The sequence below is a fragment of the Alternaria incomplexa genome (genome assembly GCF_024043165.1).
Source record: "Alternaria incomplexa strain BMP 0042 chromosome Unknown scaffold_24, whole genome shotgun sequence".
NCBI lineage: Eukaryota > Fungi > Ascomycota > Dothideomycetes > Pleosporales > Pleosporaceae > Alternaria > Alternaria incomplexa.
In genome coordinates, this window is record NW_026249873.1 from 78,280 (window position 1) to 93,551 (window position 15,272).

The window sequence follows — 15,272 nt, forward strand, 5'->3', positions numbered from 1 at the left end:
GCGTACCAGCCCAAAGCCACGCCTCTGCCATCGTCCAACCATGTCTTCAGAATACGCGAATAGATCGTGGAAGTCGCGTGTACTCCGACCCTCGAAGCGCAATGCCACGACCAACAACGATGCGATAACTCGGGAACCCACGCGACAGTCGCATAGAACGGCGGCCTCGAGCAAGAATGCCTGGTGGAAGACACGCCTGTTCAGTGGCATGATAAACGACATACGGCGGCGAGCACCTTTCTACTTAAGCGACTGGAAAGATGCGTGGGACTATCGCGTCGTGCCCGCGACAGTCTACATGTACTTTGCGAACATTCTGCCAGCGCTCGCCTTCTCGCTCGACATGTTCGAGAAGACAAATGAAAGCTTCGGCGTCAACGAGGTCCTTCTCGCCTCAGTGCTGGCTTCGGTCGTTTTCTCCCTCGCAGCAGCGCAACCTCTAGTCATCGTGGGCGTCACTGGACCGATCACCGTCTTCAACTACACCGTATACGACATCATCACCCCACGGGGTACGAACTACTTCGCCTTCATGTGCTGGATAGGCATATGGTCCCTGATCTTCCACTGGATTCTCGCAATCACGAACTCCTGCAACGGCCTACGATACGTTACGCGGTTCTCTTGCGACATATTCGGGTTTTACGTCGCATTCATATATCTACAAAAGGGGATACAGGTGTTGACAAGGCAATGGGCTGTCAGCGACGCGTCGGCATACCTTTCGATTGTGATTGCGTTGCTGGTCACTGCGGTCGCATACATCTGCGGCATTGTAGGACAGTCGTCGTTACTGCAGCGCCACGTTCGCAAGTTCGTCGAGGACTACGGTACGCCGCTTACCGTGATTTTCTTCACTGGCTTTGTACACATTGGAAAGATGGCTGGCATTGAGTTGCTCAAGCTACCTACTTCGAAGGCGTTCTTTCCGACTACCGATCGCGGATGGTTCATCCACTTCTGGGATATAAGTGTCGGCGATGTGTTCCTGGCTATTCCTTTCGCCGTACTTCTGACGATTCTGTTCTGGTTCGACCACAACGTTTCCAGTCTGATCGCGCAGGGCACGGAATTCCCGCTGCGAAAACCGGCAGGCTTCCATTGGGATATCTTTCTCTTGGGCATCACGACTGGAGTTGCGGGCCTACTAGGCATACCATTCCCGAACGGTCTCATCCCGCAGGCGCCATTTCACACTACATCACTTTGCGTTGCACGCACTGTCGCCGATTCCGACGACGAAGACAACAAAGGCCATGGCAAACGCGTTGTCGACCATGTGGTAGAGCAGCGCGTGTCAAACCTCGCTCAAGGCCTCCTCACTCTGGGAACGATGACCGGACCACTCCTCATCGTACTGCACCTCATACCACAAGCTGTACTAGCTGGGTTGTTCTTCGTCATGGGAATCCAGGCACTAGAAGCAAACGGCATCACACTAAAACTCATCTTCCTCGCAAAGGACAAGCATCTCACATCCCGATCCGACCCATTAGCACAGATCAAGCGTCGCTGGGTCATCTGGGCTTTCGTCGGACTCGAACTCGTCGGCTTCGGTGCTACCTTCGCGATCACACAAACAATCGCTGCCATTGGTTTCCCGGTCTTCATCTTTCTGTACATCCCCATGCGGACGTTCTTGATGCCCAACTTCTTTACGCAAGAAGAGTTGAATGTTCTTGATGCGCCGACTGCGAGTCCGTTTACTATGGAATCGGTGGGTGGTAATCATGGACAGGTTGTGGAACCGGATTCGAATGAACAGGTCCTCCAGGAGAGTGAAGAGGCTGAGAGAGGGGAAAGGCGGAGTAGTAATGATGAGAAGATGGGCGTTCTCGAAGGGCCGAGTAGGAGGAGAGGCAGTTTCCAGCGGGCGGACTAGTCGGAAGACTCAAAGAGCAGTTAGTAAAGTAGCCGGCGAAGGCCACAACGGCAGTAGAATCTATGGGCCTATGCAACGTTTTGAGAAGTGAATGACAGAGATTTTCGGTTGAACAGTACACTAACTGCACATGTAGACATATCGCGCGATACTTTCTTGGCGCGTTGTAATCGATGGCTGTGGTTCGGAGCGGAAAACATACCTAATCGTACCCAGCTGTACTTGGCAAAGCCAGCGCCCAGACGACGGACTGTCTTGATCTCCCCCACTTATCCTCATTCATCAGCCAAGACTCCAGGATATTGCCCGCTCCAATCATGGATCGGCCTTCAGATGCGCCGAAGCCCAGCATCCAGAGCCTGGGATTACGTGGGTGAATGCCGATGAGAAGTTGCTGGCCACGAAGACAACACCTCCGCACTTTGGCAGATCATGGTTTCTCAAGGACTCTGGAAATAGGCAGAGATATTGAACAAGGCTTTTGTGATGGAGAATTGATATCCTCTGCCAAGTATGACACCGGAGGTGGACCGGCGGCTTCTCGGTGAGCTTACACCTGGAGAAAAAGCCTACGGCACCGCACGATAACATCGCGGAATGACTGATGAATACTCAACAGTGGGTATCATGGACATCAAGGTAGATACCAACGATGCTTGGTATTGCCAAGGAATTCCTCTGAAGATTCATAAACGGGCATATCGAAGAGCAATGGCATGAGGTCCTTGATTACCGACTTCGTCTTCCATCAGCCTCCGGCATGCCGTCCTTCACCAAGTTGTTGCCGCTTCTGGCAAGCATTGCCTCGCTCTCGGAATCCAAACCTCTGAGCCAGCCATCGGTCGTCTTCGCTCCTCTCAAAAGCACTACTCCGGGAAGCGCACAAAATATCGTCGTCGACTACTACGGAGATGTCGACGGTGAGCTTACGATCACATACGCGACATGTGACGATGCTGTCGCTTCCATCGTTTCCGCGAAGCAACGTATAGGTCAGACGCATGTGGGCGCTCATCCTTTGGCGAGACGCCATGAGGAACATGAGAACAGGCGGCCGAACAAATTCGTTTGGTTGACTCCAGCTGAGATGTCTGGGGGCTGTCTTCATGCTTTCCTCGATGGAGAGCTCATCGGAAAGTCCGACGAGCTTGTTGTCACCAAGCGCTTTGCTCGCCGACAGGAGAGGAAGTCGTTCGTTGATGTTGCAGGAACTGACAGTAACTGGTTTGATGGCGTTGCTTACTTGCAGCAGAAGCAGCCAGATGAGGTTTTTGTTGCATCGGCCAAGAATAAGTCTTTTGGTATTTTGGGTGGAGGTATCTCTGGGCTTGCAACCTCAGTACGTAATTGCTTCAATAACAACACCAATTTGGTGCTAACGAAACGCCTTATAGCTGATGCTGGACTCTGTTGGTATTCACAACTGGAAGATCATCGAGTCGTCTCAGCGTATTGGCGGTCGCATTCGCACAGCCTATCTCAACGGCACTTCCCCCGATGAAGGCCAATATCACGAGCTTGGGCCCATGCGTTTCCCGTACGAGATTACAGACTCTGAGACCAACGAGACCTTCCCCTTCAACGACCAGCGCATGATCTTCCAACTGGCCGACGTCCTCAACGAACTCAACGCTGACAAGGAGGAGCTGCATGTCAAGTTCATCGAATGGATCCAATCGTCTCCCAACACCCCAGCCGACAGTCCCTTCCGCCGTCCTGATGGAACAATTCCCAGCAAGACTGAGATAGCGACCGACCCTGCATACAAGAACACTATCGCATACGGCAACGCCACTGCTGTCGAAGAGGCCAACGCCGCTCTCGACGAGTTCAAAGGCCTAGACGCAGAGCGCATAAAGATGTACGCGACCAACATCTTCAAAGCCTACAAGCAAGCCAAAGACGACGGCATGTTCGACTACTCCGAGGTAGCCTACCTCCGTAACAAGCTCAAATTTGATCTCAACACCACCGACGAAGTCGGCCAATCCCACATCTACTGGCCCATGTGGGAATACGAAACCGTCTACTTCCTCGCCTCCAAATGGGTCACGATAAAAGGCGGCCTTTCCAGAATGCCTGCAGCTTTCGAGCCCCTCGTCAAAGACCGCATGCAATACGGCGCCAAAATCAACGGCCTCCACTGGAACGAAAACAACAACACCATATCCGTATCCTGGAGGCCCACAGGCTCAGAACCCTACTCCACCCCCGACTCGATCGAAAACTTCGACTACGTCCTCAACAGCGTGCCCCTCAACCTCATGAAATTCTGGACCCTGCCCCGCTACTCGAGTCTGCTAAAACGCGCCATCGACCGCACCCTCTTCGCCAACGCCTGCAAAGTAGCCGTGCAATTCAAAACGCGCTTCTGGGAACATCTCGACAAGCCCATCATAGGCGGGTGCACGCGCCTCTACCAGCCTAATCTCGGCCAGATCTGCTACCCGAGCTGGCAAGTCAACGCCAGCGGCCCAGGAACAATGCTCGCCTCTTACTTGTCTGACTACGAAGCCACTGTCGCCTGCGCCATGCCCGAAGCCGAACACATGGCGTATATCAAACGCGCGTTTGCCGAAATGCACGGCGAGTCCATCATCGAAGAGAACTGGACCGGCAACTACGAGCGTCAATGCTGGGAGCAAGACGAACACCAGGCTGGTGCCTTCACGATGCAGATTTTCGGGCAGCAGACCCTGTATCTTCCGGCGTTCTATCAGACGGAATTCAACACTGTGTTTATTGGGGAGGCGGCGACGTTTACGCATACGTGGATTTTCAGTGCGCTTGAATCTGCGACACGGGGGACTGTTCAGTTGTTGTTGGATATGGGGTTGGTGGATGAGGCGAAGCAGATTACGCGGACGTGGATGGCGAGATTTATTGAAGTTTAGTGCGGGAGGATGTATGTGTGTAGATTACATGGATTTTAATGGGATGAATGAGTTTATAGAATCGTGGTTTTGGAGCAGACATTATGATTCCGTTGGGACGTTTCTCTTGGATGTTTCGTCATGTACAGACTCCGATATACCTACCGTGTATGCTCATGTCTTCGGAATGCCATTGCGCTCCTCGCTACTCTAGCTTTCATGATCGACGGACTGGTATCGATGCTTTCCGCGTGGATTTTTCCAATATTCATCACCTAATTCGTCCTTTTATGCTGTGTGCTGATCTACGGCACCCTTAGAGATTTTTACAATTTGCATCGTATTCTACAAAATAATTATCAATGTAGGCGTACAAATTGTCTTCGTAACGTACAAGTTATACGAATATAGTAGTGTGTATGCAGCAACATGCGAAACAAACTCTACCTGGGAAACCACTACCCCTAGTGACGGATCTTAATGCATTCCTAAGCATGAGCGATACTTGAACGCCTTTTCGGAGCCTGGCACCCTGACTCTTGGCTCCCAGAGTACCCGCAATACCCCACCCACATATCCATTCCACAAGAAAGAGCAAATACGAAGTGGGAAGCACTCGTTCTCGACGGCAGATACATGGCATTCGCAAGATCGCATGCCGGAGAACGACTGTGGGTCACATACTATCAGCGCAATTACAGCAATTGCGCAGACCCAAGCCTACCTAGGTAGCGCCAGTGTACCAAAACGAGCATGGTCATGTGAGTTCGATGGCCCACGTCAACTTCGACACCATCAGCCAAGCAGTCAAGGACAAAGCGGGTCGTGTCGGCCTCACAGCAATCACCCTCACCCAGATCATCTTCGCTATCTGGCTTTCCAAAGGCTTCAAATTGCTGTCGAGAGAGGTAGTACAAGCACTTGTCCCCGGAAACAACCGCAAGGGTAGCCTCACCCCGAAGAAAGAGCGCAAAGCCAGCAGGGCTAAGGACGACCCCAACCTTAAGCGGCGCCGCAACGCCAACAAGACCCCCAACCTCCAGTCTAGCAGCAAGAAGCCGCGCAGAAACACGCGTTCCGCTCCGATCACCCCCGAAGACAAGGCCGCGGCCAAGCGTGCGTTCCAGGACACCACAAAGCCCATGGACGAACAGTCCATCCACAACTTCCAAGTCACGGAGGCAGAGGCTCACGAGTCTGGCCATATGCCAACGTTTGTGAGGATGCCTCGACAGTGGGCACTAGACTCAAACACCGTACATCCAGTCGACGAAGATATCGAAGACTTCGGGCTCTACCTTTTCGAGATATATTAGAGTATCGCGCGTTAGGCGTAGCTTGAAGAGGGTGGAGTAGTGCGAGAGATAGGCGGAGTGGAGCAGGTATAGCTTTTGTTCGGTTCTGTACGGACGCGCCGGCATTCGGAATGTACAGGATTTTTGGAGGATACGTTGAACGCTTTAGTAGATTATCTCGATGTCATACCTCACCGTGGAGGTATTCACTGTGTCTTGCGGCAACACACAGAGGGTAGCTAGGATTACGTATACCTCTTGAATACACTAGAATAAATATAGGCTGTTGCCACTGATAATGTATGCTCTAGAGGTGCCCAGCGAATGCGCTTGCCAACGTTCCAAGGTTGATGTTGCCTCTAGGCTATCGCCAGGCAAGCGCTCTGCAGATGCCATCTCTAAGAGAAGACTCCGTCAGTAAGATTGAGCTTGTGAATACATCACCACATCGTGGAGGCATTCGTAGTGTTTTACAGTAGCAGACGTAAATTACAGAAGACTACGTATACATCAACAACAACTCTGAATATGTGCATACTACCGCTACCTGCGATGTGTACCTCAAAGATACCTACCAGGTGCTCCTGCTAAGATTTTAGTGCTGATGTCGTCCGCAGGCTACCACAAGGTAATCGCACCTCAACTCTACACAGAAAGCACCAACAACCCCTTATCAACGGAGCAGCCACGCCCTCGCACCTCCCCTTCCCACATCCACAGTATAGTAATTCCCACCCTCAGCACCCTTTGTTCTCTTCTCCAGCTAACCACACACAGAAGATTAGGTACGCAATCCCGCCCTCTATACATTGAAATCGCTTTTCACTCGCTTGCTTCGCTTACTAACCCACGACCTCTATCTATAGCTGTCTCCTAACCATGTCCGACTGCAGCTTCACCACGCGCGTTTTCGACGCCTTCGTGGCACACATGATCACGGCCGTTTTGGCCATTGCGCTGCTCCGCTGGGCCCGTTGGGCGGGGTATGAGATGCCCTGGGAGAGGCGGGAGAGGAGGGAGAGGAGGGAGGTGTTGGCGGCGTTTGAGGGGCGCATGAACGGTATTATTGATCTGTATGTTTAGTGCGTACATTGATATACGTAGTTGATTTCTTTTCCTTTATTCGTCTTTTCCTTTCCAATATTCCTTTCTTCTATTATGGTTAGCTATTAGCTTTGTTATCTAGGGAGTATTTTAAGGGCCTTGTCCCCCACCTCCCCGCGGTTAGGCCTGGGGCCACTCCTGGTGATGAGAGGGAGTGGTGCGGACGGGGGTATTCTTATTCGTCATTGGAAGAGGCTGCGTTTGGGGATGTTTTCGAGAGGTTGGCTCGTCACAGCTCACAACTCATTTCCGGTTTGCAGAAGACGTCCAGAACGCGCTATTCGCAAGTCGATCTACGAAGTCGTTGTATGCTTCAACTGGACCTAAGCCACTCGTATCAGCTTCGCGCATTCGACATGTCGCCTCCAAGCATCATGATGGTCGAGAGAACTTCCTCCTCGCGAGGCCATGTCGTCTTGACAACGGGGTTTGGTACTCGCCTACTCTTCGCTGAACGAGGTGACCCTGAACCTTGGTTCTACCAGCGCACTCTCGGCAGACGCACAACATCCCTCTTCCACCTCTTCAGTCTTACTTCAACCTCCCTTGATCATACCTCACCATCGCCATTATGCCGATTTCCGATCTAGGCCGTCTAGGTCGCTTCCAGATATCCTATCTTCCGCCATCAGACATACCGCAAGGAGAGCACCAAGACATACTGTCATGCCCGCCGCCTGAGTACACGGAAATGGCTGAAAGCGAGATCAACTACACCTCCCCATCGCAAGCACAACCACCAGAATGCAAGACCGAACAGGTCCGTCGCTTCCTCATCGAAATCGTTGCAATAACCTTCAATGCGGACTTCAACTCGCTAAACGCAGCCTTGTACAACATCCCCGTACCAGACAACACAAACACGATACTCTGCGACTCTGAGCGCGCAGACCTGGTAGCTCAATCCGATCTTGTACGCAAGGTGCATAGACACTTCCTCCACAACACCAAGACAAATATATCCCAACGAGACGAGAGAGCCATCTGCTCAACCATAACCCTCCCCGTCGCACCCCTCCGCGTTGCACCCCCCCTAACCTCCTACCAAAGTACACTCCCGCACTTCACTCTAGACATGATAGGGTGGTACGGCGAAGAAACGCGACATCCATCTGGCACACGCTGGACGAGCACGCTCCCTGGACACTGGGATACAAATTCTCTGGGGTATTACGATCAAGAACAGGTCATGTTCTGCATGAGATCGCTTTTCCATATCATTAAGGACATTGCTCCGAACGACAAGGTGCACGACGTGCTGAGGGAAGCATGGGACACTTGTCGGCGACGCGGTGGGTGGCTGATGGACACGCTGCTGGGCGACTCGAAGATATGTTGGCCCATGAGGAAGGGGTACCATCATATGGGTGATGCGTTGAGGGATATGCCGCTATTGGGGCCTTGGGTCGTCGTTGGGGAGTCGTGAGTCAGTGCAGTAGTGTATCACCCTGTGTTCGTACCATAGGAGTAGTCTCTATGAACGGCATGTAAAACAATCAAAACATTCATAAGCACCAGACTTGTCTCGCCATCAACCTGCGACTGCCGAGTTCCGAAGGAGTGTTACGGTGTGGAGAGTTTGGTAAGGGTGGGTGACGGGAGGCGATCGACGCACTGTGGCTCGGCCCCCAGCCACAATGCAGAATGACATCATGCTGGCTGTACCTGCAGCAACCAACAACACCGATTTTACCGCAAACCTGCTGTCTAGCCCCGTGCGAAACGCGGCAAGCGTGTTTCCACTCTCTTGCCATCGTGCCATCTTTCCCGGTCCGTCTGCCTCTTCCCTCCTCTTCAGTCCTCTGCATTTCTTTGTATTCCCTTTAGTCTGTCGCTTCGACTATAATTTCCCTCTACGCGACGACCACGCGAGCGCCCCTTGGTCTTCAGCCCCTGTCACCACAACAACACCACCAAGATGGTGCACCAACGCGCATCCCAGCGGGCTCTCCTGCTGAGCGCGACACTCGGCCTCGCCAATGCATTCGCGCTGCCAGAGCCGACGGCTGTCCCCGCCAAGGTCGAAGTGCGCGCGCCTGTTGTGACTCCCGCGGCGATCCGGTTCGTAGGGCGGCACAGCTACGTGGAGAAGAGGAACATCATCGACGACATCAAGAGCGGCGTGGATAACTACGCCGCCTCGATAGGCAGCGTGCTGGGAACAGACCTGCCCAGCTTCTTCACAGAGGGTAAGCAAACGCCTGCATGGCAAGCTTCGCACTAGTAAGGCTTGTGCTGACTCTTTTTCTCTAGGCATCCCCGGCTGGTTCGAAGGCCTCCCCACCGGCAAAGAGGTCCTGTCCAGCCTCGGCATCGGCGACGACGACCTGGCTGCGAAGCCCACCGAGGTCCTCAACATCCCTCCCTATGCCAACTGGACCGACCAGGGCTGGAACGTTCGCTTCCACGGCAATGTGTACAAATTCCCGGATATCAGCCAGGACAAGGTCGACGACCTGGCCAACGTCTTCCTCATCGACACCAGCGTCGCCGAGCTGCCCGACAACCAGAAGGAGCAGGCACGCAACCTGACGCGCTCCATCTTCATCGTCCAGCAAGGCGACGTCAATGTCTCCATGTCGCTCGAGCCCGCGCCCATGCAGGGCGGTGACGGCGAGCCCGGCGGCGGCAACTCCATCGAAGCCCCCGGCGGCGTCCAGAACCTCACCCTCCCCTACGAGACCACGGAACTCGGCGACTTCGACGTCTTCGTCCCCATCCAATCCAACGGCCTCATCCCCGGCAACGAAACCAACAACGTCCAGCGCCTAAACGTCTACACCAACGGCACCAACAGCGGCAACGCCACCGCCTTCCTCGTTCCCTCCGAGGGCATTACTTTCATCTCCGACATCGACGACATCCTGCGCGTAACCAAAATCTACGACCCCAAAGAAGGCCTCCTAAACTCCTTCGCCCGCCCCTTCACCCCCTGGATGAACATGCCTGAGATCTATGCTAACTGGTCCCGCACCCTCCCCAACAACACACACTTCCACTACCTGACTACGACCCCCGAGCAAGCGACCCGTCTGTATATGGACTTCATCTACAAAACCTACCCCGGCGGCTCCTTCGACACGCGTCCCCTGAACTTCTCGGACATATCCGCCACGCTGTCCATCCGCAAATTCCTCCTCACCAAAGTGTTTGAGACTTTTCCCACGCGCAAATTCGTCCTTGTCGCCGATACTTCGAACAGCGATGTCATGAAGGCTTACCCCGAACTCGCTCACGACTACCCCAACCAGGTCCAATGTATCTTCCTGCGTAATACCTCCGCGACGGATTCAGACATGTGGTTCCCGTACAACACCGAGGGTTTCAAGGGATTGAACAACAGGAGTTATATGTTTTTCCGTGAGCCGAATGATCTTGCGGGACTGGATATTGTCAACGGACAGTGTCTGAACGAGTCGATACCCCAGAACGTTACTTTCTCAAGACAAGCAGAGATTCTGGGGATTCATGGCGATAGTGCGGGTGGGAAGCTGCAGAGCGGTGCGACGATTAGTTTTGTTGTTGCGTTGTTTGCGGCTGTTGCGCTGAGTTTGTAGGGGGGTAATGCATGATTGAAGGGCATGAGTATATATGAAGCATGGTGTTTGATGGTTTTTGGATTTATGTAATTTGGGTTTGGCATAGCGGCATAGTTCGCTTTGGTTTTGGATTTCTATTGTGCATAGCTTTTTTTCTGTTGTTCAAGCAATTATGAGATTGTTTCGATTCACTTCTTTTATCTTCTATCTTCTATATGGATGCAAGGACATTTCAATGCGCTACAGGAACTGAAGAACCGCAGAAACAAAACACGGCCTATGACAATACACTCGAAAACACTCAACGCCTGCATTGTCACCCACCCTTGTTTTGATCCCAACTCTGCCACCCTGACTAAGCCCGCACGTAAACCAGCCACAAGGCCAGTAGACACCCTCCCATCTCATCACCTCAAACAGTTGTGACCCGATTTATCCTCATACTGCTTGTAGAACCAGCACACCTCCCGCGGCGGATCATCTCGAGGGTGATCAAGCATGCGGCGAGTACCAAATCTACATCTCGGTAGCCTGATCTTCCTAGCGAAGCCTGGGGCACCGTGCTTTCGGTGTTCGGTGCTCATGCGGCAGTCGTTGAGCTTTTTGGCGTGCTTTCCGGAGGGATGGGCGTGGGTGCGTAGGAGTTGGAAAGGGTTGTCGGGGGTGGCTAGGTCTAGGGCTGAGATGTGGTATGGGATGGTGGATGGAGTGAGTGGGTCTTCTTCTTCGATGGCGTATGGGATGACTGGGATGTCCTCTGCGTATTGGTCTTCATCTTTTTCTTCGTCTGCGTCGTTCGAAGTGGGGGAAGACGAGGGCGTGCTTTTGGGGGAGTTGGGGTGTGACAGCTCCAGTTTGATTGCTGAAAGAAGCTCCCATAGGACGATCCGGTATTGAGATATTATTTGACGGCGCTCGTCGGTAGTTCCTTTGCCTTTGTAATCGACTGGGCGGAAGACGGGGCGCTGTTTTGTATCGTAGACTGGCTTTGCGAACTTGCGACTGTGGGTATCCAGTAATTGGTCCACTGGACTCAAGGCTTTGGTATGGAAGCGGAAAGCCATTTTTCGGCCTTCTTGGAAGATACGTTGAGTGATGGGTCTGGTTTCTGCAATCTATTGGGCACCGTTGGATGCACTTTATGGTCTGGCAAACGAGTCTCAAAGACATTAGTTTGACGAGAATGTGAGAATATGGGTACGTGTGACACATTACGACAATTTTCTCTACAAGTCTCGGAGCTTCTTCTTGAGGGCTGCCAAAGACATGTGTGGTATGGAAGCGAAACATTCATGCACAGCTGTAATGTCTTACTCCAATCGCGACGAGCGCTCGCAGTACTGGCAATCTCGATCCGTGTGCCGTCTATACTAACTACAATTACTCAACGCGAAGCTACCTAGGTACACCACATACCCCTCCACTACTCAAACATCTCCCACTGCTTCTCTACTCACACCTTTGCAACTTCTTCTCCTCAGTCAGCTTCTTCCTATGAAACCTACACACCTCTCGTTTGATATCATCCCTTGGCTGATCCAGCTTGCGATGAGTGCCATATCTACACAGTGGCTTCTTCTTGTCTCTGAGGGCTGCCATTCTACCGTTGACTTCCTTCGTCGGCTTCGCTTCCTCGTTCTCGGGTACTGGATGATGGTGATCTTTGTGATTCTCGTTGAGCTTATTTACGGACTGGACTTCTTCGATTTTGTTCTGTACGGGGCTGCTGGTATGAAGACTGGGTTCGCGTGTTTCTGACTGAACAGGCTCTTCGTAGATGTCGTTCTTGTCATAATTTGGACAGGTGGCACAACGCTTGTTCGAGGGCTTAGTTTGCATGACAGAGTCGTGTTTGCAACGTTGCGAACCCATGGTCTTGGCTACGTGGTGAGGTTGATGGCTATCGCTTTGCGATGATGCGTTCCTGGATGATACGTGGAACGATGTACCTACTCTCTGCTCCCTGCAGAGCAGCAGAGTAGATAAAATATACTTGAGCAAACATCGCTCAAAGACATCGCATGAACAAGGAAGTGATTGTGGATGGGTTATTGCACTGGTTACCTCTAGATATTTCTGGCTACCTCGTCAAGTTCCAGGTCGTTCCGGCGCTACTACATTGTCCTCCTCAGCGCAAACAACATAAAGAGCAATCCCATCAGAGATACTTGTACCACAATCAAGGCCACTGACTTTGAAAAGACGACCGAATACCCATCTCACTCCATACCCCCCTCCTCAAACCGTCTCGCAATCTCCAAAACCTCAGCATCCAACCTCGACCCCCCCAAAAACGTCACACTAAACGGCAAAACACCCTCATCACCCTCCTTCCCGCTCAACTCCTTCACTGGATACGTCCCCGCCGGCACCGCCACACCACAAAGATCCAACACATTCCCACAATGCGTAAACTCGCCCAGAATACTGTTCTTCTTGATGGGATCAGCGAGCACCTCGTCTATGCGCCAGTGCGTAGGCGTAGTCGGTACAACGACAATATCAACACCCGAAGCAGAGTATGCGAAGACCTTTTCTGCTTGTCGAGTGTAGAGGGCTTGGGCCTGCAGGTCGCGGTAAGCGTATACGGCCGAGCTCTTCCGCGCGACGACGGTGTCCATGAGTTGTGCGGTTACGGGGTGTAGTGCTGCGCGGTTCTTCTCGAGGAAGTCGTTTGGAAGCGAGGCGAGGCGTTCAGATACGAATGTGCCGTCGTAGAGTAGTTGACCGGCTTTTTGGAAGGGCGACCAGTCGATTGGTGTGAGGACGCCGCCGATGGCTTGTAATCTCGAGATCGTCTCGTTAAACATGCGACGAGCGGGTGGTGAGCAGATAGTGAGTGCTTCGGGTGGCGGAATGCCGAATTTGAAACTGCGTGATTGGGGGCCGATGCTGTTGATGTGGCGTTCGAAGCCCATCTCGGGTTTCGCGTGGGGGTCGAGCTCGTCGTGGCCTTCTAGGATTTGCCATAGGGTTCGTGCGTCGGATACGGTTTTTGTGGAGAGCGCGATGCAGTCCAGCGACAAGCATGCTGGTGTGATGCCCCGGAAGGAGATAGTACCTCGTGTAGGCTTGTATCCGACGATGCCGTTGAAGCCAGCGGGTACTCTGCCTGAGCCGGCTGTGTCTGTTGCTAGTGAGAAGGAGACGAGATTCGCTCCTACGGAGACCGTGATGCCACTGCTTGATCCGCCGCTGATGTAGTCTTTGTGGTATACTGAGTGTGGGATTCCGTATGGGCTGCGGCATCCTACGAGGCCGGTCGCGAGCTGGTCTAGATTGGCCTTTCCTATGAACAAGGCGCCTTCGGCGATGACTTTGTCGTATACTGGAGCGGAGGTTGAGGGTACGTGCGCAAGTGGTGGACATGCGGTCGTCGTGGGAAGACCAGCGATGTCGATACTGTCTTTGACGCTGAAGGGAACGCCAAACAGGGGTGGAAGTGCGTTTCGGTCGGGGTATGTCGATGCTAACTTTCTTGCAGCGTCTAGAGCTGCTTCGCGTGGCTGTAAGTATATCCAAATCGCTGGGTCTATCTCCTTGTATGCTTCGATCTTTTCGTAGATTGCCTCGACCACGGTCACAGGCGACAGTCCCGTCTTGTACGCTCGCTGCAAAGCGGATATTGTGAGGTCGCCATCGAAGATCGGCGGTGTCTGAGGCGGTGTCGATTTGGCGGCGACCCCTTGGCCTGACAATGGTGACAGGGCGTCCAGTAGAGGCTGCAAGCCACCAATGTATCCGAAAAGACCCTGCGACCAATGTATCATATCCAGCGTTGACTTCTTAAAGCAAGCATCGTTATATCCACTAGTAGCTTCCTCGATACCACAACATTCGAATCCGCGATCATTCGCTTCCCGAATAGTAGTAGCAAAGCAACACTCTGTAGTGACACCAGACACGATAAGATGTGTAATAGCTCGCGCTTTGAGCTGATGCAGAATAGTCGTATTCCAGAACGAGCCTTTGCCGGGTTTATCGATGATAACCTCTCCAGGAAGCGGCTTCAGTTCATCGATGATGTCGTGTCCGTATTCTCCTCGGGTGAGCAGACGGCCAAGTTCGCCCTTGTCGCCGATGACTAGTTTGTGCTGGGTGTTGCCAGGCGCAGCTTCTTGTCTGATCAACTTTGACGATGGGCAGTCGGAGAGATCTGGTTTGTGGCCTTCGCGAGTGTGGAAGACGGTCATGCCAGCACCCCGACACGCTTCCAATAGCTTTTTCGTTGGGGCGATGGATGCTTGGACCGCCTCTAGGTTTCCGCCTTGGATTTCGCCGAAACCTTTGGTGAGTAGGAAGTCGCGTTGCATATCGATTATGAGTAACGCAGTGTGCTCGAGAGGGAAGGAGAACGCGTATGGCTTCGCGTCAAAAGAGAGCATCGTGCCATTGCGTGAGGTGTTTGCCATCGTTCGTGGTAATGTGGTCATTCAGAGGTCCGGTAGTTGGGAGGTTGTTTATGGGCAGACACACTCAGATAGGAAAATAACATATACAGCAGTTCGCCAGGGAACGACGACGCGCCATATCTACGTTCGATATCGACTCCATCGGATGAACGTGGGGACTCCAACGC

The 15,272-nt window shown here is 52.8% G+C and overlaps 6 protein-coding genes across 6 annotated transcripts; 4 read left to right on the top strand and 2 right to left on the bottom strand.

The window, feature by feature from the left end:
* Positions 1 to 40: 40 nt before the first annotated feature.
* Positions 41 to 1,882, top strand: J4E90_010599 (uncharacterized protein; the record flags this gene model as incomplete). The annotated part of the gene is made up of 1 exon (XM_051440111.1): positions 41 to 1,882. One exon carries the CDS (start codon positions 41 to 43, stop codon positions 1,880 to 1,882), a length of 1,842 nt encoding a protein of 613 aa, XP_051286008.1.
* Positions 1,883 to 2,642: 760 nt separating this feature from the next.
* Positions 2,643 to 4,776, top strand: J4E90_010600 (uncharacterized protein; the record flags this gene model as incomplete). Its single annotated transcript, XM_051440112.1, has 2 exons — positions 2,643 to 3,221; positions 3,277 to 4,776. 2 exons carry the CDS (start codon positions 2,643 to 2,645, stop codon positions 4,774 to 4,776), a joined length of 2,079 nt encoding a protein of 692 aa, XP_051286009.1.
* Positions 4,777 to 5,525: 749 nt separating this feature from the next.
* On the top strand, positions 5,526 to 6,071 carry J4E90_010601 (uncharacterized protein; the record flags this gene model as incomplete). The annotated part of the gene is made up of 1 exon (XM_051440113.1): positions 5,526 to 6,071. One exon carries the CDS (start codon positions 5,526 to 5,528, stop codon positions 6,069 to 6,071), a length of 546 nt encoding a protein of 181 aa, XP_051286010.1.
* A 1,654-nt stretch (positions 6,072 to 7,725) lies between these two features.
* On the top strand, positions 7,726 to 10,711 carry J4E90_010602 (uncharacterized protein; the record flags this gene model as incomplete). Its single annotated transcript, XM_051440114.1, has 3 exons — positions 7,726 to 8,067; positions 9,097 to 9,343; positions 9,408 to 10,711. The coding sequence occupies 3 exons, from the start codon at positions 7,726 to 7,728 to the stop codon at positions 10,709 to 10,711; spliced, it is 1,893 nt and encodes a 630-aa protein (XP_051286011.1).
* Positions 10,712 to 11,100: 389 nt separating this feature from the next.
* J4E90_010603 (uncharacterized protein) lies at positions 11,101 to 12,532 on the bottom strand (the record flags this gene model as incomplete). The annotated part of the gene is made up of 2 exons (XM_051440115.1): positions 11,101 to 11,808; positions 12,203 to 12,532. The coding sequence occupies 2 exons, from the start codon at positions 12,530 to 12,532 to the stop codon at positions 11,101 to 11,103; spliced, it is 1,038 nt and encodes a 345-aa protein (XP_051286012.1).
* A 380-nt stretch (positions 12,533 to 12,912) lies between these two features.
* Positions 12,913 to 15,126, bottom strand: J4E90_010604 (uncharacterized protein; the record flags this gene model as incomplete). Its single annotated transcript, XM_051440116.1, has 1 exon — positions 12,913 to 15,126. One exon carries the CDS (start codon positions 15,124 to 15,126, stop codon positions 12,913 to 12,915), a length of 2,214 nt encoding a protein of 737 aa, XP_051286013.1.
* Between the last annotated feature and the right edge of the window lie 146 nt (positions 15,127 to 15,272).